Source organism: Phyllopteryx taeniolatus, chromosome 10, assembly GCF_024500385.1.
Source record: "Phyllopteryx taeniolatus isolate TA_2022b chromosome 10, UOR_Ptae_1.2, whole genome shotgun sequence".
Classification (NCBI taxonomy): Eukaryota; Metazoa; Chordata; class Actinopteri; order Syngnathiformes; family Syngnathidae; genus Phyllopteryx; species Phyllopteryx taeniolatus.
In genome coordinates this window covers 26663323-26688436 of record NC_084511.1, presented here as the reverse complement: position 1 = coordinate 26688436, position 25114 = coordinate 26663323, and the positions used below count along the sequence as shown (strand labels likewise).

The 25114-nt window shown below is 41.0% G+C and overlaps 1 protein-coding gene and 1 long non-coding RNA gene across 9 annotated transcripts in view; one reads left to right on the top strand and one right to left on the bottom strand.

Annotated features, from left to right (window-relative positions):
• Positions 1–24836, bottom strand: part of si:dkey-237h12.3 (teneurin-3) — a 191470-nt gene extending 166634 nt beyond the window's left edge. For all 5 annotated transcript variants that reach the window (XM_061788654.1, XM_061788655.1, XM_061788656.1 and 2 more), the window contains exons 1-3: positions 24415–24836; positions 3682–4079; positions 254–517 (exon numbers count right to left, since the gene is read on the bottom strand). In XM_061788654.1, coding sequence (XP_061644638.1) covers positions 254–517; positions 3682–3964 — 547 coding nt within the window. In that variant the 5' untranslated portion in view covers positions 3965–4079; positions 24415–24836. The remainder of the gene's footprint in view (positions 1–253; positions 518–3681; positions 4080–24414) is intronic.
• LOC133485245 (uncharacterized) lies at positions 52–20080 on the top strand. Of its 4 annotated transcripts, XR_009790642.1 has the most exons (8): positions 52–603; positions 2564–2625; positions 2722–2834; positions 8843–9112; positions 11274–11413; positions 14173–14378; positions 19273–19421; positions 19514–20080. It is a non-coding gene; the product is annotated as an uncharacterized LOC133485245 (long non-coding RNA). The 4 variants fall into 4 exon arrangements; XR_009790641.1 differs by having other exon boundaries at positions 8843–11413; XR_009790643.1 differs by lacking the exon at positions 2564–2625 and having other exon boundaries at positions 8843–11413.
• Positions 24837–25114: the final 278 nt, after the last annotated feature.

Genomic DNA, 25114 nt, shown 5'->3' with positions numbered 1-25114 from the left:
CCCCCCTTTTACACCCCCCGTTTCCCACAATCCCCGCAATTCAAAGCCATCTTTGATTACACGCTCGCCGCCGGCTGAACTTTATCCAACTCCTCTCCTTCCTGCGTAGAAAAACAACCAGGTGACGCCGTCGTCAGGTCACCCTCGTTCGCTCGGTCTCCCGCCATTCGCATTGTCGCTTTTTTCCCACCGATCGGCCACAAAGCCCCGCCCACTGCAAGTTTAGCCATTCACCAATAAGGATCCGACTCACCCATCTCGTTGTCTGACTTGTTGTCCATTTCCGTGTCGGTGAGCGTGAGCGCCGAGTTGGAGCGGCTGGAGAGGCACGAGTTGCCGCCCCCCTTGCCCCAAAGGGCGACGGTACGTTCCGGGGACTGGGGTTCGCACCCCTGCGAGGCGGAGGCGGGCCCCCGGGCGTAGGTGCCGAGGGGGTGCGACGGGCCCCTCTCGGGGCACGGCGCCAGGCCTCGGCGAGGCTCGCAGATGCCGAGCTGCCTCAGCGAGAACGTCTGCCCTGCGGAAGGGAAGCGATAAAAGTTAACAAAGCGAGTGAAAAACAAGGCTAACGACCGGGAGACGGGCACGCTAATGTGGCGGAAGGTGAGGGGGGAGAAAATGGCGGACGGCGAGGGAGGAAGAGGAGGGAGGGGGGGGGGGGGCGACTCGTTAAATCAAAACCTTGACAAAACCTAGGAAGCGCTCGTAAAGCAGCTCCAAGTTGAATGCTTTTGAAAATGTTCATGCTGCAGTTTTATATTTAAACCTTACAGCAAATCAAGGCTGATCGTCGGTCGACATCAGAGGGGGGAAAAAACTGCATTTTCATTGACGACTTGATGAAAGTGCTTGCTTTTTTCGCGCCCGGCAGAGGTTAAAACAAATTGGAATACGTTGCCCCTCAAATCAGAAATGTTAAGATCAAAAGGTTAATTACCAACTCAATTTCATTAGAAGGCACATCAACAAAATGTTCTCCTTCTTTTCAGTCACTATGCATAATTGATAGTTGATATAATTAGCTGTTATTGTTCTTTTCTTATCATATTTTGTTTGTTTTAATTGGGTTATTGTATTTGATAATGCAATGCCCCAAAATTCATTTCCTAACTTCATTCAATTTATGTAAATTATTGTATTTAATTTATGTTCCTTCTTCAACTGTCTTTATTAGGATCATTTGATTTAATTCATTTGTACTATTGTATTACACAATATAATGCCTTGTAATGCCGATTTTAATTTAGATTATTTCATTCATTTATTCATATAATCTTATTGAATTTATTAGTATAATTTTATTGAATGTAGGTGTATTATTTTATTCTATTTATTTGTGTTATTTTATTGTATGCGTGTCTATATCTACTAAAATAATGCCCAAAAATTCCCATTTTAATTTATTTGTATTATTTTATTTTATGTTTGTTATTTTTATTTTATCCAATAACATAATGCCCAAAAATGCCCGTATTGTATTTAAAAATACAAAGCACTCAAATTTCCATTTTAAACTATTTTAGTTATTTCATTAAATTTCATTTTTGTGTTTCATAATACAATGTATAATGCCTTGAAAAGCCGTTTCAATGGTTATGATTTGATTGAATTAATTTGTAAACTTTTAGTGAATTTCTTTACATAAAATAATTTGATTAAATTTGTTTACTATTTCTTTCAATTTTGAACTATATTATTTCATAACATGATAAATCGCTCAAAATGCTAATTTTAACTTATTTCTGTTATTTCATTTTAATTGTGAACTTTTATTTCTACTATTCTATTCGATACTATAATGCCCCAAAATGGTAATTTTATTTTTGTTGTATTTTTTTTTAATGTTTAATTGTTTGCATTATTAATATTTTTCTTCCAAACAACATGCAAGCTGTTGTCGCACATGATGACAAACGTACAATTAATTGTTCATAAACATACGCTTGTCTCCAATAACTTGGAACAGAGCGCACAAGAATAAAACTGCGGCAATGAGCAAGATGCTGCTTCACCAAGTTTAAAAACAAATAAATTATTTTCCATTATTTCTGCTTCGGTTGCATTTTTTTAAACTTTATTTTTCAGGCATCAAAAATGTGACATACTGTAGAAGTGACCGCAAATATCAAAGTTCTGGGCATTTTCTTTGAAAACGCTAACATTTTTTTATCGTAATCATAATTTCACGTATACATCATACAGCGTCGTCGGCGTAAGCGGTGAACGGAGCTCTTTCGAGCTCAGCCGCTGGGGACACGAAAGCTTCTGAGATCAGACCGAGCATATGGAAATGTCACCGTTGTACATTTATGAAGCTCGTGCGTGCTACGCAGAGGATGAAGATATCTGAAATCTGGCATTTGCTGTGAGATGACATATAGTCGGCGGCAGCTGGAGATGTTGGGGGGGAGGAAAATAATTTGGCCACTACACATCATAAAAGGGTCATTTAGCAGTGGGATATGTAGCGGGATATTACATTGCTTTCTTTCTAATTGCAAGCTTGTGAGCAGGAAAAAAGCTACAAAATAAAATCAACCGTTTAAACCTTTTTTAATTACAGGAATTAGGCTGGCAGCCTGTAAACTTGTAAACACTTCCCTCCCCCCCCAGTCACTTCACGAGGTTAGGAAAGTGTGACAATACAAAACTATAATTAGCCAGCTATTTCTTTCTTTCTCTCAGTTTTGTTGAAATGAAAGCTCTTTTTCTTCTTCTTAGTTTTTCTTCAGCTGCTGCCTCCCAGCTCACGACTGCCACGTTTGCTTGTCGGGAGAAGCACGTCGCGTCAACTCAATGATCTGTCAACGTGCCTACAGGGGGAGCCCTTAAGGGTACGTCAAAATGTAACATTCGACGGAAAGGACCCTAAAATGGCCGCTTTGAACCAAAATGGCAGAATTCCTGTTTTTATTCTCTGGGGACAGTTTGGCAGTTCTAATATTGAAGTTAAAGGCGAGGTTAGCGTCTCAAGTCCGGGTTTCAAGCCTGGGTTAGGGTTTCAAGTTAGAATTATTGTTTCAAAGTAGGTTTTGAAGACTGAGCCAAGGTTTCCACTGTTGGGGTTTAAATATTAGGGTCAGTGTTTCAAGTTAGAATTGGGGTTTCAAAACTAGGGTTTTAAGAAGGGTTAAGGTTTCAAGCCTGGGTTAAGGTTTCAGGACAGAATCACTATTTTAAAGTAGGGTTTCAAGACTGGGTTAGGGTTTCAAAGTTGGGGTTTAAGACACTGACGGTTTGAAAACGGGCTTCACTTTCAATGCAAGATGATGGTTTCAAGTCAAGGTTAGGGTTTCAAGCGTGGGTTTGGGTTTCAAGCCAATTACTCTTTCAAAGTAGGGTTTCAACACAGGGATCGGTGTTGAAAGTAGGGTTTCAAGAAAGGGTTAGGGTTGAAGTAGGGTTTTAAGTCCTGGGTTAGGGTTTCAAAGGAAGGCTTTAAGAGGATTTCAAAACGGGGTTTCAAAACAGGGCTAGGGTTTCAAGGCAAGGTTAGGTTTTTTTTAAGTTACGCTAGACGGGGTAAGGGTTACAAAGTAGGGTTTGAAGGTAAAGTTATGGTTTTAAGTTGGGGTTTCAAGTCAGGGTTAGGGTTTCAAAGTAGGGTTTTTAGTCAGGTCGAGGGTTTCAAGTTCGGGTTTCAAGCACGTTAAAGGCTCACGGACAAGGCGTGCTTCTGACCTGGCCGGCTGTACTCAGCGGCACTCTCCTGGCGCGCCATCTCCTTGACCCTGCCCCCGAAGAGCATTCGCGCCGGGTCATGCTCGAAGGCTTCGAGCGTCTCGCTGGAGCTGTACGACTTCTGCGTGGGCACGCGACAGGACGGCGCGGCGGAGTTGCGGGCGGCGTCCTCGCGCTCCGAGACGTAGCGGCACTTGCGTTCGGGTTCTCCGTCTCGCTCGCGGTGCTCTCGCTGGCTCCTGGAGAGCGAGCAGAACGGCCGCTGCTCCCTCACCCGTTCCATGCTGCCCGCATGCCTTCACCGTCACCCCGCTTTTTGGCCTTTTTTTTTTTTTTTTTTTTTTTGTCCTTCTGATGTTCCACGCTTAGCCCCGCCTCCTCAGTCCATTCAAATCCACCTATACATGGGGGAGAAAGACAGGAAGTAATTAGTCGGTGTACGACTTATCTGCCTTTAATCATCCGATCCTTGAAACCTCGCATGACATCCAAACCTCATTCCAAATGGTCAAACTTCATGTGCAGTGATTGTTCTGGTCAGTATAAAGGGGACAAGGGGGGTGGGGGGTTCTTTTCTTCTAAAGTCTCCCTTAACAGCCATTGTGTAAGCAGGGGCTTCGCTCTAGTTTGGCCACTTTAGAGCGTCTCGTTGTTGGCTGTGAGTGCACGTACGTTACGCTGCGAAAGACATGAGACAGGAGGCAGGATTTTCTTTTCCCAGTCTGACTTAACAGCTAGCGTGTGAACAGGGGCTTCGCGCTAGTGTGACCATTTTAGAACGCCTCATTGTTGGCTGTGAGTGCACGCACATTACGCAGAGAAAGACATAAGTGCGAGAAGGCAGGATTTTTTATTTTTTCCAAAGTCTGACTTGACAGCCAGTGTGTGGACCGGGATTTCACAACGGCATAGCTGCTTTAGAGCGCCTCGTCGCACCTTGGAAAAGCCCCGGAATGATATGGTGGGATACATTTCAGCCACCGGAGGCTTAAGCGGGTATATTTTCGTTACATGTCGCGATGTGTAGGCATGCTGTTTGATTGACAGTTGGCTGTTAATTTTTTCTCACGAGCCAGCTTCAGACATGCTGCCGCTCGGGCAAACTGAAAAAAAAGAACAAAAATGGAGCTACTGAGGTACTGTAACGCCCTCGCAGGTGGGCAAGGAGAGCCACGGTCGACTCGTGACGAACAGTCAGACACACAATTACAGAAGGAGAACACTGGCAAGGAGCTGCTGTCGACCACACCTCACACCCTTACCCTCACACACAAATACACCCGCCAACCCAACTCTCCTGATGTCATTCGCTAGGCCACGCCCCTTACAGACACACACCCAACACACAAATACTTCAGTACGCGCACCAATGACACTTCATAAAACCAATTTCTTTCTTTCCATTCTCATTTATCATGATTTGATTACGTTATACAATACAATGCTATTTTTCTTTATTAAAAATGTTTTTGGGCTTTTGTGGAGCTCGAACGGATTAATGGCATTTCAATTCATTGCAATTAGGAAAACTGATATACTATTGACAATCCTGAGTTACAAGCTTGTTCTCATCAAGAATTATTATATTTGTAAGTCAAGTCACTGTATCTACATTTTGCTAAGGCAAATCTGGAAAAAAATATAGCACCGGATAATCGTAATCATAATCGTTTTATAATAGCATACCCAAATCTCCATCAAATTATCCATGAAAAACTAACAGTGGAGTTACGTTCCAAAAAATCCACAATAGAGAGACCAAATAAAAAGACATTTTTGAAGCCTTAAAATACACATCTCACACACTGCAATCACATTGAAACCGTTTTAAACACACATTTCAAAAACAATGAAAACACATTTCAACAAGAAATATGTGATGTCTCTGTACAGTATATGACTTTCTTTCTTCTCTGTGGAGAAAATTCAGGCGAGATTAAATCAGTGTCTGTTTTAAGATCATATCCATTTGATTATTTTGACAAAATTCTCATCAATCTTTGTTTTTTTAACATTACCCCTGATTAAGTAATTTTGCCAAAAACATGTAGTTACTTTGATATTTATATTTCAAATGATCTATTTTCGGGGGGAGCACATTGTATTTAAATGCAGTGTGCCTGCATTTTTTCTTCCATCTCGTACTTAATTCTAGTTCTATTTTATTTCCTCAAGTTTCTATGTCACCAAATCTGATGAAGCCATTGATATTATTATTATATTCAACTTCACATTTTTTTACATCACCTACAATAGTAATAGAGAAAAAAGACACATTTATATTAAGTAGGATCCAAAAAATATTAAATCTTAAAAGAAACAAATCATTTTTTCACATCACCTGATACTGCCTCATCAAACTAAGAAAGCAAAAATAATACAATTAGATGAAATTCAAAAAGAAAAAAAGACTGTATTTTAGTCAACACCTAAGAAATGGGGGGGAAAAGTTAATGCTACATTAAAGCAAAATCAGTTAAGAAAAGAGTCCAAACACGTAAAATGTTCGCGGTACACATTTAGAATTTAGTGGGATTTCTTTAAAAAAAACAAAAAAACAATGCAATGTAATTATTAAAATGAATAACCTCCCAAAATTAGTTTTACTAACCACTTTGTTTTACTATTGCTATTCTACGTTTAATTTAAAAAAATAATATATATATATATATATATATATATATATAGTGTTTTAGTACGACATTACGACATGTGTTTTTCATGAAATGTCTTACAAAAATTGGATTTGTATTTTGTTTAGAAAAAAATGTGGAAGAAAATTAGTAAGATATTTTTTTCGTCAAGAAAACCACTTTAATAGTGTTGCTGGTTTTTTTAAACATAAAATGCACTGTATTAGTGGTAAAAAAAAATCCCTCTTCCACTCTAATTATTTTACGAATGCAAATGTATGTCGTTTTTTTTGTTGAAAATAAGGCGTTTTTAGTGCGCCGTGCACATGTTATTCGTTAAATCTCTTACAAAAATTGTATTGATCGCTGTTTCAAAAAAAACAATTTTTTAAAAATGTAGCAAAAGACCTTCCAACACACCTAGCGAGCACATTTAGAATTTAGTACAATTTCTAACAAAAGAAGGCAGCATAATTAACTAATAACTAGAATGTTTTTTTTTTTTCAAATTGGTTTCAAAAGATAAAAATCTCCCTGCAGATAAAGATAAATGTGACAAAACAATAGCAGCACTGGAAAACATTTCTAACCAGCTCAATAGTTTTACATTGCAAATGTGCTGGAACCGTACTTAGTAGAAAACAAACATATTATTATTGAAATGATTTCAATTTTGAAATGAAATTCAATCTTTGAGTGCTCTTTAAAATTTTGCTCAATTTAGTTTTAATAAAAAAAAATACAACTTCTCTTACTAAGTTATAGTCCTAAAAAAAATATCAAACTCATTCTTCCAAAAAATGTTGGCCCAACTTCATATTTGTTTGAGCTTATTATTTACTAATTATGTTGGGTACACCCGGTTGGCATAAAAAAAAAAAAAAAAAGAAGTAAAAAAAATATTTAACTCTTGCAAAACCCAGCTCAAAAGAGCACTCGCTCTGCGCAAGAAGTGGACTGAAGGGAATGAGAATATGACTAATCTATGAGTTAAAAAGGAAAAAAATCCTTGGGTGGAATTCGGAGCCCGAGTGTGTCAGGACTGTTTTATTACCATCTTCTCACACACACACACACACACACTTTCATTTCTCCCTTGGCTGCGCTATGAGAGCAGGCTATGGACTCCCGCTTTGCCCCCCGAATGAGCTCTACTTGGTTTCACTTCAAGCATGGGCGCTTCCCAAAGACACCGCGGCAGCTCGGACCACTCTGATGACGACCTAGGCCCCTGGGAGACTGGCGGAAAATACACGGTGGTATGAGCCGCAGCCCAAATGAACACCATCCCCGTCTTATTCTCGATTGTATAACGCTCCGTCCTGACGCTACACCCACTTGAGTGCAGTTAGATTGTCCTATAATCCGTGAGAAGCCCTTGAGTGACCAGGCGTGTACTGTACACGCACTACCAGCATGCTTTGCTTCACACGTACGAGCCGCACGGGAATGTTACCCGCTAGTTTGGCTTCGCTGCGAAAAGGTCACGGAAACTCTCGGGAGAAGACGATTATGCGTCCACCCGTAGGCCCCTAACAAAGACAATATGCACTGGTTTGACCTTAAAAGAAGAGTTTCGTAGTCTTTTTGATGCGACAGCCAGTTGGAATAAGGAGATGGAGCGTTGCTGTTGTTGCTATGGCGACATTAGAAGATGAAAACGCAGTTGTTTCGCTGTGATGTCACGCCACTTGCTTCATGCTTCAGGTTCATTTTGAAATATTTTTCACCAAGGAAATTGATTGATTTTTTTAAAATCCGCTTAACTAGTTAATTGTATTTATTTTAATTTTTTTGCCTGTTTAAAATTAGTTTTTTTCATTAATTTCTTTTTTTATGTTTTACTTGTGGCGTTGGGGAAAAAACTGTTTAACTATTTTTTTAAATTTGTTTTAAATATTTTTTATAACATTCATTCTAACCGTCATTTTTGTTTTATAATGGCACATTAATCGGTTTAAGTCCATATGTGTGGGGAGGCATTTACAAATTCAAACATAATTTAAAACATAAATGGTAAGAATGACAAAAAATAGGCCAGTAGAACTGATCCCAAGGTTGTTTATTTATTTCTTTTTTATTATAATTTTTATTTTTTACATTTTTAAGACTTTTAAAATTCCAGTCCGGAATACAACTGGGTGGTTACATATTGTTTCACTGGGCTGATATATTTAATATACCATGTAAATAAAAATTTGACCCGCACCATGAGAGGGTCCATACCTCGTACGCATAACGGGGAAGCCTGCAATAAAACAAAGTGTCTTATTGCAGCTTTAATGCTGCAAAGGATTCCAGTTAGTGGTCCTTACTTACGCAAAAGGATAAAAAGACAACGGCTCTTGGTTGATTATTAAAAAAAAAAAAAAGTAAAACCTTCCTCTCATATTTCCGTGCTGAGGATCAACACAAATATTTTAAGAGGCAGAGTAGAAATGGATGTGCCGATGCCGTCTGATTACGTTTGAAGATTTTTGAAAGTCGGATCATGAATTCGTTAGTAAAATCTTTGTTCTATTTTTCAGTCTTCTGGTGACACTCCTACACCCCCTTACCAACCGCCACCCAACTTCCCCGCCCTCCTCCTCTCACGTCTTGCCTTTGATCGTGCGCTTGAATCGGGACAGGCAGCCACCCGTGAAGCCTCCGCGGATCAGCGGCCGAAATTAGTGTCACAGTGTCGGGGAAAGAGACACTCGGTGATCTATGGAACACCGCACACACTTCCCGATGACTCCCATGCCAGACGAGGCCTCCCCCCAAACGCCCAGTCCCCCACCGTAGTGTGTACTAAAGTATGTTTAAGGGCTGACGTGTCCGAGTCAATTGGCCCTTTGGGGCCACTTTGTGGTTCAGCTGCAGAAGCCCTGGACACAAAACCTTTCAAAATGTCTAAGAAACAGATTGTTAAGGGTGGCTAATGCTACGTACGAACGGCACCAGTACAATGATAAAAATGGGAGTTACAACTTCATGCGAACACAACCGCCATAAAATAATATTGAAGATAATATAACACAGCACCTGGACAATGATATTAATGGTAGCTAGTACTCCGAGCTAACACAGCATCCAAACAATAATGCTCAAGATAAGCTAACCCAACACCAATATGGCTAAGAATATGCTAACACCACACCTGTGCAATGATACTAACGGTCAGTACAGCAACAAGCTAACGCAAAACCAATAATTACTGCATTTTAGTAGATGATATTAACGGTAGCAACTGCTACAAACTAACAACAATAAAGCTAAAGATAAGCTAATGTAACTCACGTAATTTTCCTTAGCGTTGTGTTCTGGCTTTTCAATGAAATACGAGTCGAAACTGGTCTCACAGGATCTTCAATCCAGCTCAGCCACTTGAACAATGGGGCATGTTTGTGCTAAATAATAGTGGGTATGGTGTGCAACCCCATTGTCATCGCCGACTCTTCTCTACCACGTCGACAGTGGGTATGTCATTTTGCGCTGTCCTGCCCCACCTGCGCCTCGAACCAGGTGGCTAAGTGAGCAGCAAGTACCCTCTTTTGAGGATTTGAGGAGTGAGATTTACATACAAATTTGCAAAAGATAAGATAACTCAACACCAATAAGGCCAAAGATAAGCCTACGCAACACCTGTACAATGATACTGATGATAGCTAGTGCTCCAAGCTAACACAATAATGTTAAAGATAAGCTAATACCGTATATCACCTGCCCGATGATACTAACAGTCGCTACAGCAATAAGCGAACACAACACTAATAATGCTAAAGATAAGACCACATATAAATAATATTAATGTTAGTTATTGCTACAAACTATTACCAATAATGCAAAACATAGGCTAGCACAACACTTATATAATTGATATTAACAGTAGCTAGTACTCAAAGCCAACACACTATTCAGACAATAGAAAGAAAAAAGAAGTGTAATTTTCCGGGTGTTTTGTTGATACGCTCATGGAGGTGGTTAATGATGAGGACAAGAAACAAGTTCAATTTTGTATTAAGAAAACAGCAATCATACACAAGGGATTTCCGTGCACCGGAAATCGTTCAGCAAGCATCTTGCAAAAATCTTTCCATCCGGTTTACATCTTTTATCTTGAACGCATTGGCCCTGATCCTAGGTGTTGTTAGAAAATGGTTCATAATATTCCATTCAGAAAGTCTGTGAATGCCTTGCTCTATACATTTGCAACCTCTGATAGTACAAAGTATGACGATAGTCGCTCAAGCGTCATAAAATATTGCTCAAGTGATGTTTAAAGTGATGACGAAGATATAATATCTAACATACGTTAACACAACACCAGTATCGTGATATGCATGACAGCTAGTACTCCAAGCTAACATGATGTCCATACAATAATGCTTAAGATAAACTAACAGAACACCAATAATCCTAAAGGTAAGCTAACACAACACCTGTCTCATGATATGCATGATAGCTAGTACTCCAAGATAACACCGTGTCTGTAAAATAATGCTTAAGATAAGATAACACCACACCAACAATGTTAAGACAACATATGTACGATGGTACTAACGGTCGCTACCGCAAGCTAGCACAAAGCCAATAATGCAAAAGAAAACACAAGACCTGTACAATGATAGTAATGGTTGCTAGTATTACAACCTAACACAGCTTCCATGCTTTAATCCTAAAGATAATCTAACACTGTCTTTGACACAAAATTGAACTGCATCCCGGAGGCCGCAGCGTGAATAAAAAAAAAAATACTCCTGAAGAGTGCGTACCCCTGACATCGACACACATAAGCATTTTTTGCAAAACAGATGAAGCCACTGTCGCTCCAAAATGCTGAAAGGGCAACTCTTCCCCCACGTAAGCAATTTCTGCCACCCCGATACCGTAATTATATTTCCCGCATCAGCCAACATCTCCCCGTCGGTGACCTCTGTAAATAATGCTAATAAAGCTCTCCGGTGTGGCTCCCAGAGAGCGTCCAATTGTCAGCCAGAGTGGCCTGGACCGCCACGGTGACAACGGGGCCACGGAAGGGTGATGAGGGGACGTCGCCAGAGGGGCCCGGCGGTGGTGGTGTCTGCGGAGCCTCCGACAATGCTCGCCTCTGACAGGTTTGCATAATTCATCTTGTCGAGGTGCTCTCGCCTGGCTGTCGGTGCTAAGGGTATATTGGGAGGAGGGAGTCAGGGCAGCATTCCATCAGCTGCCTGTTTTTTTGTTTTTTTTTTGTAGTTTATTTTGGGAGTTTGACTGTAGCACATTGCCTGGACAGTGTGAATTCTGGACGTCGTCACAAACAGGTTGTGTTCTCCTCGGTGGTGGCTGAACGCCTGAATCCGTTTGCATCGATTCTTAAGGCTCACTTATACTACTTAAAAAATAAAAGGGAGAGGATGCAGTTTTTTTTGTCTCACATCATAAAAAGGTAACTAGCAGGGAATGGATGTTAAAGTAAATGATAAAATACAAAACCGACTTCCACCAACTGTGTAGAGGGGTGGTGCATGGGCCAAAGAGGATGTCAAGATTTTTTTTAGGATTTGGGTAAAGGTGCAGATGCTATTGATTTTATTTGGATTTTTTTTTTTTTTTTTTGTATTATTATTCATTTTGACCAGAAGCTTCAGTGGAAGCATCAGTTTAACAGTCAATATATTTTTCAACAAATCTAGCAATGGAATTCTCAGTGGAACTGTCAATGTCAGGAACCTTAGACAGACATAGATAAGGCATCGATGGTACTTTCAATGGAACCTCAGAGGAACAGTCAATAGAACTGTCAACGGAACTGTCAATAGTACGGTCAATAAAACTTTCAGTTTAACATTAAGGCATGACCCATGAACCAGGAAGTAGCCTGCAAACTAACAAACATCCTGCCTGTTTTTTGGAATATTTTTGGCGCCATCGAAGTGTTTGCCTTTTCGCACATTGTCTTAAACTTTGTGAATTTTGGACGCGGTCAGTCCCAGATTGTCTTCTTCTCGGCGGTGGCTCAACACCTAAATCCATTTGACTCTTCTGTTCTCACACTGCATCCAATTCTTCCACATGTACAGTCGTTAGGCCACCATGTGTTTCAGCAATTTTCTAATAGGGTTTCTGCGCAAATCAATATTTTAAAGACCGGTGTGAATTAAATTAAGCACCTATATCTCAACATAAAAATGTACAAAAGTACATTATATACCACACCGCATGTGTGAGGACAAGTTGGAGTTGGAAATATACTGTAGTTGGAAGACTGCGCATTGCTAGCACATTTTTATTTATTTTTTTTAGACTTTTTTTGCATTTAAGATCACACTCAATTAATCTTTTTTGTTGTTGTTGTAATGACCCAGAAAGTGCTTGAATGCAACCTTGGGGGGGGGGGGGGGGGGAAATAAAATAAAAAAGATGAATAAACCCTGCTCACTGCAAGCAAGAAAATCCTGAAATGTTTTTGTGTTTAATGTCTATCTTTATGTTGAAGCCTATCAGCTGAGTTGGGCTCAGTTACACATGTCGCCATTATTTTGTTTAGGGGGGGGATTAGTATAATCTTAAAACAACAGCGACAGAAAAGCAACGATGGGAAAAAAGAAAGTGTGAGAAGGAGGCGGGAGGAACAATAAAAGTTGACTGCATTTACAAAGCAATTCAATTGCAGCTGCCTGCTCTTCCCCCCCCCCCCCCCCCCCCCCCCCCCCCCGCCCCCCCAGTGACCAATGATCTTAGTCCGGGCGGGAAGATGATGAAATCCTGCTGTTAAAGATCTTGTTTCACCGCCGCACCGAGGATTCGCTGGGGATGCGAATCTTGGACACACGACACATGCTGAACACAAATACGCTCGCACCGCAACAAATCTCATCCTAACGAGTTGGATTGCATGCATTTTTTATTTTATTCTTTTTTTTTTTTTTAATCCAAGCCCATGCAAGGGCCCCATAATAAGCCGAGGGGGAATGTTTACAAATTCCACAAATAACCCCTTGCCGGTGCACAATGACTTGTATTTCATTCAAGCAATCTTTTAAAAAAAATAAAATAAAATGCTAGCGCAGCCATATTCATTTTTAAAGTATAATTGCACCGCGTGGACAACTGTCAGGGGGAAAAATGTATTTTGATAAATATTCCGGCAGTAAAAAGTTGCTCTTTTCACTATTGAGCCACTCTCGACTTGCAATTTTTGCCAGCCAGTTTGTTATTCACTTATGAATAATGTGACTGCCGTTTCATTTACCAACAAGGACCATCTTAACGATTCATCTTCAGCTTTTGCTTTGTGTTGTGAGCCAAACATTTCAGTTACAAGCAAGCTCCAGATACACAGCCGCTCGAGTGAAGCACAAAAAAAAAAAAAAAAACACAAAAAAACACAAAAAAATAAAAAACGAGCAACTAAAGCTACTGCAATGCAACTTGCACGTGGGCGAAGAAAGTCGCTAATGCATTTATCGAACGGTACAATCAGTCAAACACACAAATACAAAATGAGAAGACACACAAGGAGCTGGTGTAGGCCACAGCTCACACCCAGACGCTCACACGCAGACTTGCCTGCTCCAGCTGCTGACGAAAGCCAAAGAAAATCAAAATGTGGACAGTGACACGGGCGGGTGCCATATTGTCACGCAGCTTGACATAACGTCACTATCCAATGCAATCCAGCGCAATTGACTATTTACAAAATTCACCATATTTAAGGGATAGTTTCCACAGAAACCGATACTGTCAGAAGGGGGTGAGGCTTCCATGGGCAGGTCCCAATGTTTACATTTTTTTATTTTTTTTTTGGAGACAAAATAAATAAATGATTCATCAAATTCATTATCCGAGATTTGAATTGATATTTGATTAATATAGGGTTTTCCTCCCACAGGTGTTCTCTTTTTGGCATTTTCGGGAAACGGGCAACATCTACTCGGCTCGTCTGGGATGAGTGGAACGGCCTACAGCCACACAAGCAACCATTTGGCCCAAAATTGCCAAAAAACTGTCCGGGGCTAATGCAAGGCAGTGCCGGGAATACTGTACATGGCGCCCATAAACCATGTGACATGGATTTAACCAGTGCAGAGCAGAGCGGTGAGTTTAAGGGCTGTCCGCACTTTGTTTTTCGACGGCTTTGCTCACTATGCCACGCAACTTCGACACACATCCAGCACAGGAATACTACAGTACATACAGTAATGACATTTTAGTAGACCAGTATATTTCTATACATGCTATGTTGAGCTATATACATCTCTGTTTTATTGTGTTTATACAATACAGTTCTATAGTTCCTTATTAAAAACACAACAAATTTTGGCGGCAAGCCTGCCGGCGGACGCGTTGTCATGCGAGGGGACGCTCGCAAAGTGCCGACGCCGGGTACGATTCGATAGCACATCACCGCAAAATGGCAGGGCGTGCGGCGGCAAAGTGTGGTTGTGGTGAGGTGGAAGCCGCCTCAAGCACAATGGCGGCAGACAAGGGGAGAGAACTACAGGGGGGCGGAGGGGGCGAATGCTGCAATGGCCGTGCAACAGTCGTCACAGATGCGCGTAAATAAAAAAATCATTTGTTAGGATTTTTTTCCTCCAACTTGATATAGAATATTACATCGGCTTTGTTTTATCTTGAGGCACCCCGCAAAAATTTAAATACATCAAGTAACCGGAGGATTTTATTCACCGCTCGTCAGCGTTTTAGGAAGAATGTAGGTCACCGCCGCGGACCGCCGTCGGCATACCAAGAGACTGCGGGCCTTATTAAAGAAACATCAATCTGAAAATTTAGCGACGTCGACGCCGGCTTTTTCGGTGTGCTTTGGCGCCTCAACCTCGGAGTGAACGCGCTGGTTCCCTCCTCGTGTTCCCATCACAAGAGCACGACGGCAGCGCGGCGGACAAGCGTTAAAGACGACGCCTCGCTCCCCACTGAGCTGTCCGGAGACCACAAAAGAGCAGACTGGAGACGCATGGCAGGTCTACGCTGAAAACTACAGGATCTGATGCAGCTTTGAGCCAGACAAGAGTCCTGACATCAGGATATTTACGGTTATTTAAGGCTATGTTCACACCAACAAACTGTTATTTATTTTGATTTGATTTGTTTACAGCCAGAGTACCAAGCGGTTTAAAGGCCCTCTTTATTCGAATGAATCGCCTTTTTTGTGGTTAGCAACACGCTCAAAAACTCATCCATTTTTACAAGTGCGAGTAAAAATGAACACGAGGGACACGATCCTCCGAAACTCACTTTAGCTCTCCCTGGGAAAAGAAATAAATGAATACATTTAAAAAAAAAAACATGAATCCCCGACAAGAGTTTCGGCAGTTAATGTGAAATTGCGCGTACACGGATATCGTAACAGGACACATGAAAAAGTCTCAAGGACGCGTGGGCCAAATTGAACAGGAAGTCGGCCATTTTGTTTTGAAGAAGCCATCTTAGGTGAATTCCAGGTTTTGCACTTTGCCAAATTTCTACGAAGAAGTGACTTCAAACACATGCTTCCTTTCCCTCCTTTTGTTCGATTGAAGTAACTTTCTCCTGTAATGGCCTTACAGTAAAGGGAGTTGTTTGTTTTGGAAAATGTGTCTTCAAGTGGAGCTTTTGGGTGTATGCTGGGATTTTTGAACTTGGGAAAAATCTTTCCCCCCAAAAAACAGAGATGACTTGTAATCACACAATGGTGCCGGAACCAAGCACAGAGAGCTCAATACACACAGCGTATGTTCCCCCTCCCATTTTTGCTACACTCGCTCTTGACCCAGAAAGTCCAGCATAGCCATAAATGTTGGTCCGCCGCTTAGCGTCCCGCGTCGTCCTGCGGCTAATCGCGGAAATGTCCACTTCACCGCAGACAATTGTGCGTGTCGTTTTTAACGGCGGCTGCCCGCACTTTCATACAATACGTCAATCCAACACAATCACGCGGCGCACACGAGCATGCAGCGGACGTTGCCTTGGCGACGCAACTTTCCGCGCTCCAATGAAAACGCGTTGACGTGTATCACGACGCTGTAATTTAGAAGCCTAATAGTCTCGGGCTTAATCCTGACAGCTTCTCATTGATTATAAACGAACCGTGTTGTTTGATTTGAGACTTTGAGAGATTTGTTGGGCAAACGGCAGCCATTGTGCCTACATGTGGCATTCTATTGCTTTTGATCTAACTTTGAATTGAATGAATTCAATCTTCTTCATCGTCCACTGATGTATTGCTTTTGTCAGGGGTTCATATTATTCCACATTAAATGTTTTCGACGGGAGCGGGAGGGGGGTGGGGGGGTGCAAAGGCATGGTTGGGAACTGCCCGAGTACAACAAATGAGAGACGAAATAATAGAAGGACTTCTCAGGAGTTTGTTTTATGAAGGACTTGGAAGACTGGCAACGGTCAACATGACTTTAAAATGGCTGCTTTAAACCCAGCTGGCAGACTCCCTGTGTCTTTTCAGGCATGCTTTCTTGAAACATTTTTGTGGTTTGCACTTATAGACATGTCTACAATTACGAAAATACCAGTGTTCCACAATCTTGAATCGAAAACCAAACAAAAATGTTTTGCAATTTTATGTTGTCCATCTGTCTAGTGTTGGGGGATCAAATTTGGTAGTCTTTGAAGGACACCTGGAAATGTTCAAAATGACCTTAAAACGGCTGCGGATAGAGTTTTTCGTCAAGATATTATTTGTCGACGGGGGGTTGTCAGTTGGCAGCTCATGATAGGCATGCCGACCAAATGTCATGTTGTGCACCTAGTATTGGGAATATTGGGAGTTTGTTTACCCTCCGCATAATCCTAAATGCACCACAGCTTGTTTTCCTATCGTAGTTATCCATCAGGACCAAAAGAATAAAGAAATACTGTTGAAAGTGTAAACCGCTCACGCTAGCCGCGTGTTAACAGTAGCGGATTAGCGGGTACGCAATTATGCCGAGTAAATACGACACGGGCGCCGCGCTGCGGCCGACCCGTTTGTCAAGCGGTGTTTGACCTTGTCGCCTTTGCCACCGCTGTTTGTCTGCCATATCAAACTCGTATAAAAGGTCACGCCGCCGCCGCCGCCGCCGCCGACGACACGGCCATCGACTTTACGCCACGTTCGTTTTTACGCGGGCGAGACCGCTTGATTAGCCGCTAGCAATCTATCACGCCTGTGAGGGGCGGCTGGTGTGCGTCCCCCGGGGGGCAGATTGCCATCACACGCAATGTTGAATTTGCTGCGAGGGTGCGAGAGGAACACAGGGTGTATTCAGAGCCTCGATTCTATTTGAAAGGTGTTGATTTTAATGTTTGAAATCAGTGGCGTAGACAACATTGCGGGGCGACCACTTATCAGTCATTTACTCACAAATGGACTTCCTCGGTGTGAAACCGGGGCCTGTTCAGTCACACACAAAGCTATTACATAAAGTCCTGCCTTGACATATGACTTTCATTTGCTCCGTTACCACGCTTGTAACTCAAATCCTGGGAATGCCACTGTTCCAACCTCCCCCCCCCCAAAAAAACAACAAAAGATTTTATTATGCTTTTTGAGAAGAAAAATACTACTCGATAATATTGTACTTCAGAAAAACATACAGTAACGAGAATATTCAATCAAATGTAAAGACTGAAACTGTTTTTGACATTTTCATTGCTTGAATTCAATGGACATTTTGCTGCTCTGTCTGGTGAGCGCGCCTTGGCTAAATTGGGGTGGTATAATACAGACATACGGATATACTGTATATGGAGATGTCACAACTAAGTCCAGTTCCAAGTAAAAATTGTCATTCTTCGCAGAGGATAAAGAATATATGCCTGTGAGTATGGTTCTATTATTTGTCTACATGTGTTGCTCCACTGTTTGTTGTTGTTCCAATATTCGTTGCTTAGAGGGTTATAACACGACAACCATGCTATTTGTTAGCCCGTCTATGTCGTTTATGGATTGTTTGTTAGCATTAGGCTAAATGAACTTGAAGGCAAAGCTATGCGTTTGTTTTATAGACACAATTTTTCATGGTTTTATTTTTAGTTTGAATTTTAAACTAATTACACGGTTACTTTTTGCTCGATAGCTTACCAATAAACACAGTTCTAAAGGTTTACTCCATGAATCTTCACTGTATGTCAAGCTTTCAAATGTCATTGAGTGGTTTCAAAGTCGTTTAATTGCTTTATTGTCATGTTGCTTATTAAAAAATACATTTAGGGAAATATGTAATTTCATTCCCTATGCAACGCTGACGAACGTGAACGTGGGACACTTCATGGAGGTGATTCAGGAATAACTCTTCCTCGAGATTTGGTCCGATTCCTACAAAATTTGAAACACGTATACTAGACAGATGGAATAATGCTAAATTGCAAGAATTTTCAAATTTGGCCGACACGTGTGAACGGAGCATAGCTGTGAAGTTTTACAGCTCACCATAAAACAAGAAGGTGGACTTTTGAAAATTCAGCCCCCGGAGCTGGTTTCACTTAGCAAAATGAAAGTTGGTCGGAATGTCTATCATGAGTAGACCCACAAAAAAAGTCTCAAGAAGCTATGCCTGAAAAGACACAGGAAGTCTGCCATTTTGGTTCCAATCTGCCATTTTAGGATCATTTTGGCCTATTTCCAAGTCATCCAAGAGATGTTTTTTCCCGATTGCTACCAAATTTGAACCATGTATATACTGGACACTAGTGATGCTGAATTGTGAAACACTTGACTCGACTTTTGTGTGGGCAGAGCATGAAGTCATGTTTTGATGATACTGTGTACAACACCTAACTAATAGGTCAGCTCCACAGTGTCAGTCATTTGCACTTTGCAACGTGAAACTTAGTAGGCACGTCCAAGTAAAACTTTAAACATTTATCCACATTTATTTAACTGGATTCTGCGTTCGCGCATCGCTAAAGCTGTCAAAAACGATCCGAGGCACAAGGCCTACATCGGAGCCGACGGTAACACAAGCAGCATGGCAAATGTTCCGAATGTTCAATGTAGGGCAATAAGTGTCAGCTGAACGCCTCGCAAAGCAAGACGGACGGCCTTCTCTACGAGATCGGAGACGTTTTCCGCGCCGATGGCGAAAGGATGACAATATCCGTCACGTTTAAACAATCAGCGCAGACACTCGCCCGACCGTAATCAAGGTAAATGACGAAGGTGGCGTTTGCCTCCCGCAGGCGGGGTTAACAAGCCCTTCGTCTCTTCAAGACGAGTAAGACTTCTTTTTTTGTTACAGGCACGGCTTTTTGAACGTCTCAGGGGGAAGAAAAAAAAAAAACGGGTGGCCGCCATGACCTCCGCTGCAGGGCCACTTTGCGACGAAGGCTATAAATCAACGGGGCCTGTAACAGACGCACTACTCCGACGAAATCGGATCAAGCGCTTGCGTCGTGGAGCACTTAAAGGACTTCTTCTCCAATGCTTCATGCTGGAGACTCAATAAAAGGCAAGAGAAAAGAGGGGGCGGCAAATGTCCAGACTTGACTTTGTGGCGGTCGCAATCACATCTGGAATCGCTGCACTTGTACTCAAATGAGATCAAACGACTAAAGAGCACCCGGCCGAAGCCATTTTTCTTGGCGCAAGTTCGAGACGAGAGACAAAGTGTGGGATTTGGGCCGAGTTACCTTCTGCCTTTGATGCTTTAGAACAAAATATACACTCGTTTTTTGTTTCCCCCCCACCGTAGGAAATAATGGAAGTTAAAATAATATGTACCTGGGTCAAACTGTGGCCATCTTAAAGCCTTTATTAACCATACAGGCAAAATTGAGAAAAAAATAAAAATAAAAAGTTGAACACACACCAATTACTGTTTAACTGTTGTACAAATGAAAAAGAAGTTAACCATGGTCAACGTTGCTCATGTTTATAATTTTTTGGAGAACTTTCAAGTCAAGACTAGTGGAAATATAAATGTAATACTTTTTATATTACAACCCCAATTCCAATGAAGTTGGGACGTTGTGCTAAACATGAATAAAAACAGAATACAATGATTTGCAAATCATGTTCAACCTATATTTAATTGAATACACTACAAAGACAAGATATTTCATGTTCAAACTGATAAACTTTATTGTTTTTACCAAATAATCATAATCAACACGTTCCAAAAAAGCTGGGACAGGGTCATGTTTACCACTGTGTCACCTTTTCTTTTAACAATATTCAATAAACGTTTGGGAACTGAGGACACTGATTGTTGAAGCTTTGTCGGTGGAATTCGTTCCCATTCTTGCTCGATGTACAGCTACAGCCGTTCAACAGTCCGGGGTCTCCGTTGTCGTATTTTACGCTTCATAATGCGCCACACATTTTCAATGGGAAACAGGTCTGGACTGCAGGCAGGCCAGTCTCGTACGTGCAGAATGCGGTTTGGCATTGTCTTGCTGAAATAAGCAGGGGCGTCCATGAAAAAGATGTTGCTTGGATGGCAGCATATGTTTCTCCAAAACCTGTATGTACTGTTCAGCATTAATGGTGCCTTCACAGATGTGTAAGTTACCCATGCCGTTGGCACTAACACAGCCCCATACCATCACAGATGCTGCCTTTTGAAGTTTGCGTCCATAACAATCCGGATGGTTCTTTTCCTCTTTGGCCCGGAGGCCACGACGTCCACCATTTCCAAAAACAATTTGAAATGTGGACTCGTCGGACCGCAGAACACTTTTCCACTTTGCATCAGTCCATCTTAGATGAGCTGTTTCTTGGTGTTTTTGATAAATGGCTTTTGCTTTGCATAGTAGAGTTTCAAGTTGCACTTACGGATGTCGCGGCGAACTGTATTTACTGACATTGGTTTTCTGAAGTGTTCCTGAGCCCACGTGGTGATATCCTTTACACATTGATGTCGGTTTTTGATGCAGTGCCGCCTGAGGGGTCGAAGGTCACGGGCATTCAATGTTGGTTTTCGGCCTTGCCGCTGACATGCAGTGATTTCTCCAGATTCTCGGAACCTTTCGATGATATTATGGATTGTAGATGATGAAATCCCTAAATTCCTTGCAATTGTACGTTGAGGAACATTGTCCTTCAACTGTTCGACTATTTTCTCAGGCACCTGAACCTCGCCCCATCTTTGCTTGTGAATGAGTTAATGATTATTTGCTAAAAACAATAAAGCTGATCAGTTTGAACATTAAATATATTGTCTTAGTAGTGTATTCAATTAAATATAGGTTGAACATGATTTGCAAATCATTCTATTCTGTTTTTATTCATGTTTAACACAACGTCCCGACTTCATTGGAATTGGGGTTACCATTTTTACATTTCATTTTTAGCAAATTTAACCATCAAAAAGTCGAAAAAGAAGTCAAATATTGTCAATATTACTGTGGCGTCTCATTTTTAAGCAATTTTAATTGTAAAAGTAAAAAGCATAAAAAGAACCTAACCACTGTCAATATTACTTGTGGATATCATCGTGTGAGCATTTTGTAACAGGCACACAAGTGTCAATATAAGTTCAATACTGTCAATAATGCTCATACATCTAATTTTCATCCTTTTTGACTGTCAAAAATGCACACAAAGAAGTGTTTTTTTCAACTGCCATACAAGAGTGATGTGGTAACGTATGATGTATTTGACTTTTTAATACTTGTATACAAATAGTTGGGTGCTCGGAGGTTACTATCTGCCCTTCCCCACTTCCTTGTTGTGTCACACTAATTAGCATAATAACCGCCCCGATACCGAGTTCGTCCACCTATGGCATGACACGGCTAAGATCCAGAGCCACTTTCAAGCGTACAGCATCGTCAGAAAAACCATCGTGCGGAAACACTCGCTCACCGCCCACCGCACGGATGTCACGCCCCGACTAGCATGTCAAATGAATGCAATGTGATGCATTCAAAAACACAAAATACAGTGAATCCAGTATCCACAAATATTTCAGCTGTGTATTTCTTTTAAAACAAAAAACAAAAAAAACTTGGCTTCCTTTTTTTTTTTTTTTTTTACGTTTTACCATCAGGTGACATCTTAAATATTTGGGAGAGGCTCATATTCTAAGCACTATTATTAATCGATTTTATTTATAATTGGCCAAAACGAATTATAAAATGGTAACTTTTTGGTTGTTAAACAGGTAGGATGAGACCTGGCAGCCTCCTAAAAAAAACAGGCTAATTAAGCAAGACAAGAAAAAAACTGATGTATCGCGTTCTAATAATTCTCGGTCCTTGCTTCATGTTGACTGAAGGATGTCGCAGACATTTTATTCAGACACCTGGGAACTGTTTGAAACTGGACGAAAAATGCAACAGTATATCTCCTTTAAGACATACAAAAAAATCAAACAATTAACTGTAATGGCCAATGCATGTCACGTTTGAGCATTTTGACCTGTTATACAATCGTGGAAACGAAATAACCACGATGAATCGTAATTAGGATTAAACAGCCCGATTTCGAAAATGACACAGGTCGAGATGAGCACCGCTGCCCCCTGCTGTTAACCAGAAGTAGAAGCATCATCGTTGTCGCATTAGCGTGAGATAATATCGTTAGGATAATTAGAAGACACATTCACTGGATGTACAATCAAAAATAAATATGGGAAAAATATATTCCATGCAATTGTACCGGCACGTAAGTTCAATAAAAAAATACCGTAGTACCTGAATACATGCTTGAAAACAAACACTTCTGGAAGATTAAATGCAAATGTATTGTACTTCAAAGTTAAATACAACCGAACGGTACCTAACAAATGTACTCCACCGGATTAAGGAACACTTTAAGCCACGGTAACATTATGTACAGTTTGAACATTTAATTCGGTGACTGTTGGCGTAGCACTCTGGAGGATTTTGCACATCTTGACGATCACCGCTGTAGGCGATTGACAATAATAAAAAAAAATCAATAAATACAAATCAATTAAAAAAAAAAAAGAATGATTCTTAATTGTGTCATGATTCCCTCCTACGGGGTTATGACATCGTGTGTTACACAAGGACATTTGAACAGTGCCGAGCACGGGTGGCGCGCATCTACGAGACTCTTTGGCCTTGGCGGACGGCCAGCGGGTACAGTAGACTCAAAATAAAAATCTGAACAAAATAATGCATCGCACGCACGCACATCATAGACGTTATAAGATATGCGTGATGGAGGGGCTTTGAAAAAGGAATTATTCGAAAAAAATGAAAGCTTGTCAGTCAGATTGGCAGACAACCCACTGATGACTAATATTTATTGTTGTAACAATACAATAATAATTATAATACATGAATACATTTCATAAAAAAGGAAAACACATATCATTGAAAAATCAATGGATGCAAAAATGGAATACATTTATTAGTAAAAAAAAAAAAAAAGTGAAGTTTTTTTTTTCAAAATGAATATGAAAAATGTACGTACAAATATTTATGTATAAATACAACTATAATTCACAAAAATGCTAAAACAAAATATGTATAAAAACTTAAGGTATATCATTAATAAAAATGAAACAATTTCTAGAAATGTAAAAACAGCTCCATTATTAATACATTAAATGTTTATAAAAATGACAACAAAAAAATCACTTTTTAATAAGAAGTTTAAAATGATGTATACAAATGAGTGTAAATAAAAAAAACAATGAATGATTTGACAAAAAGCAAAACAAATAAAAGTTTAATTCATAATTCCTAACAAAAAGTGGAAAATGAATGCATTAATTAACAAAAATGAAAAAATACATAAATGAAAAAGTGGGAAAAAACATGCAGAAAATATATACCTATCTAAAATATTTGAATATTTAATTGATAAATAGAGTGCGATATGAAATTCACTTAGTTGGACATAAATGGACATAATTTATGAAAAACACAACGCATAAGTTGAGTTTTATAATTAAAAAATGCCTAACCTGTATTATAAATGAACTCCTCAAATGATCCATTTATAAACTAAATATTAAGGGCACCGTGAAGTGACGTCACAGGTAACTGTGGAGATATATTTGTGTGCGTGTGTGTGTGTGTGTGTGTGTGCAACTGTAGTATACGGTCCCATTTAAAGACGTTCCATCTACAGTGTGATTTCCATGTGGAACCCCGCGCACTGAGTGGATTTGCCGCATTTAATTGATCATTATCAAACAATAAAAGACGACCAAACGCAACTGACCTGGCGTTTGTGCGTGCGTGCGTGCGCGTCAACTTCCAAACTTCCAGCGCGCGCACGTCGGCGGCGGCGGGCACGCGAGCGACCAAGTTCACCCACGGAGCTCCATCGCCAAGGTCCTGCAAGCTAAGCGAGCTCGCGCTGCTGCTCGCTGCAGAAGGCGCAGCACGCTCGTCTGTGTTACTGTTCGGCCCAAAAAAAAAAGAAAAAAAAGATGCTTCTGCTGGTGCTCGGGTATCCTGGTCGTGGGGGTCCGCAAAGGACGGAGAGGGGAGAGGGTCCGTCGCGCTCTGCTGCTTCCTCCCGGAGCCGACGTGCACTCGCCAGCTGATCAAGTGCGCATCCCGCCGCTTGCCGCTGCGCCGACAATCAGCGACCGGATTGGGCAGCGCGAGGGGAGAGGAACGAGAGATGGAAGAGGAGGAGGAAGCGGGGGGGGGAGGAGGGTCTGAATCTGATGACGATGAGGATGATGGTGGTGGTGATGATGATGGTGATGGTGCGACCTCCTGCAGGTGCACAGCTTGCTTACAGCTGCGTTGAGCTGACTAACAAGTGGCTTTGCATCTTGGAAAACAATGTTCGTGCAAACAAATCAAGTCGTCGGGAACAATCATAAAAAACTGTAAAAAAAAAAATAAAATAATAAAAAAATTAAAAAAATATATATATACATGTTATTCTCCATCCATCCATTGACTTT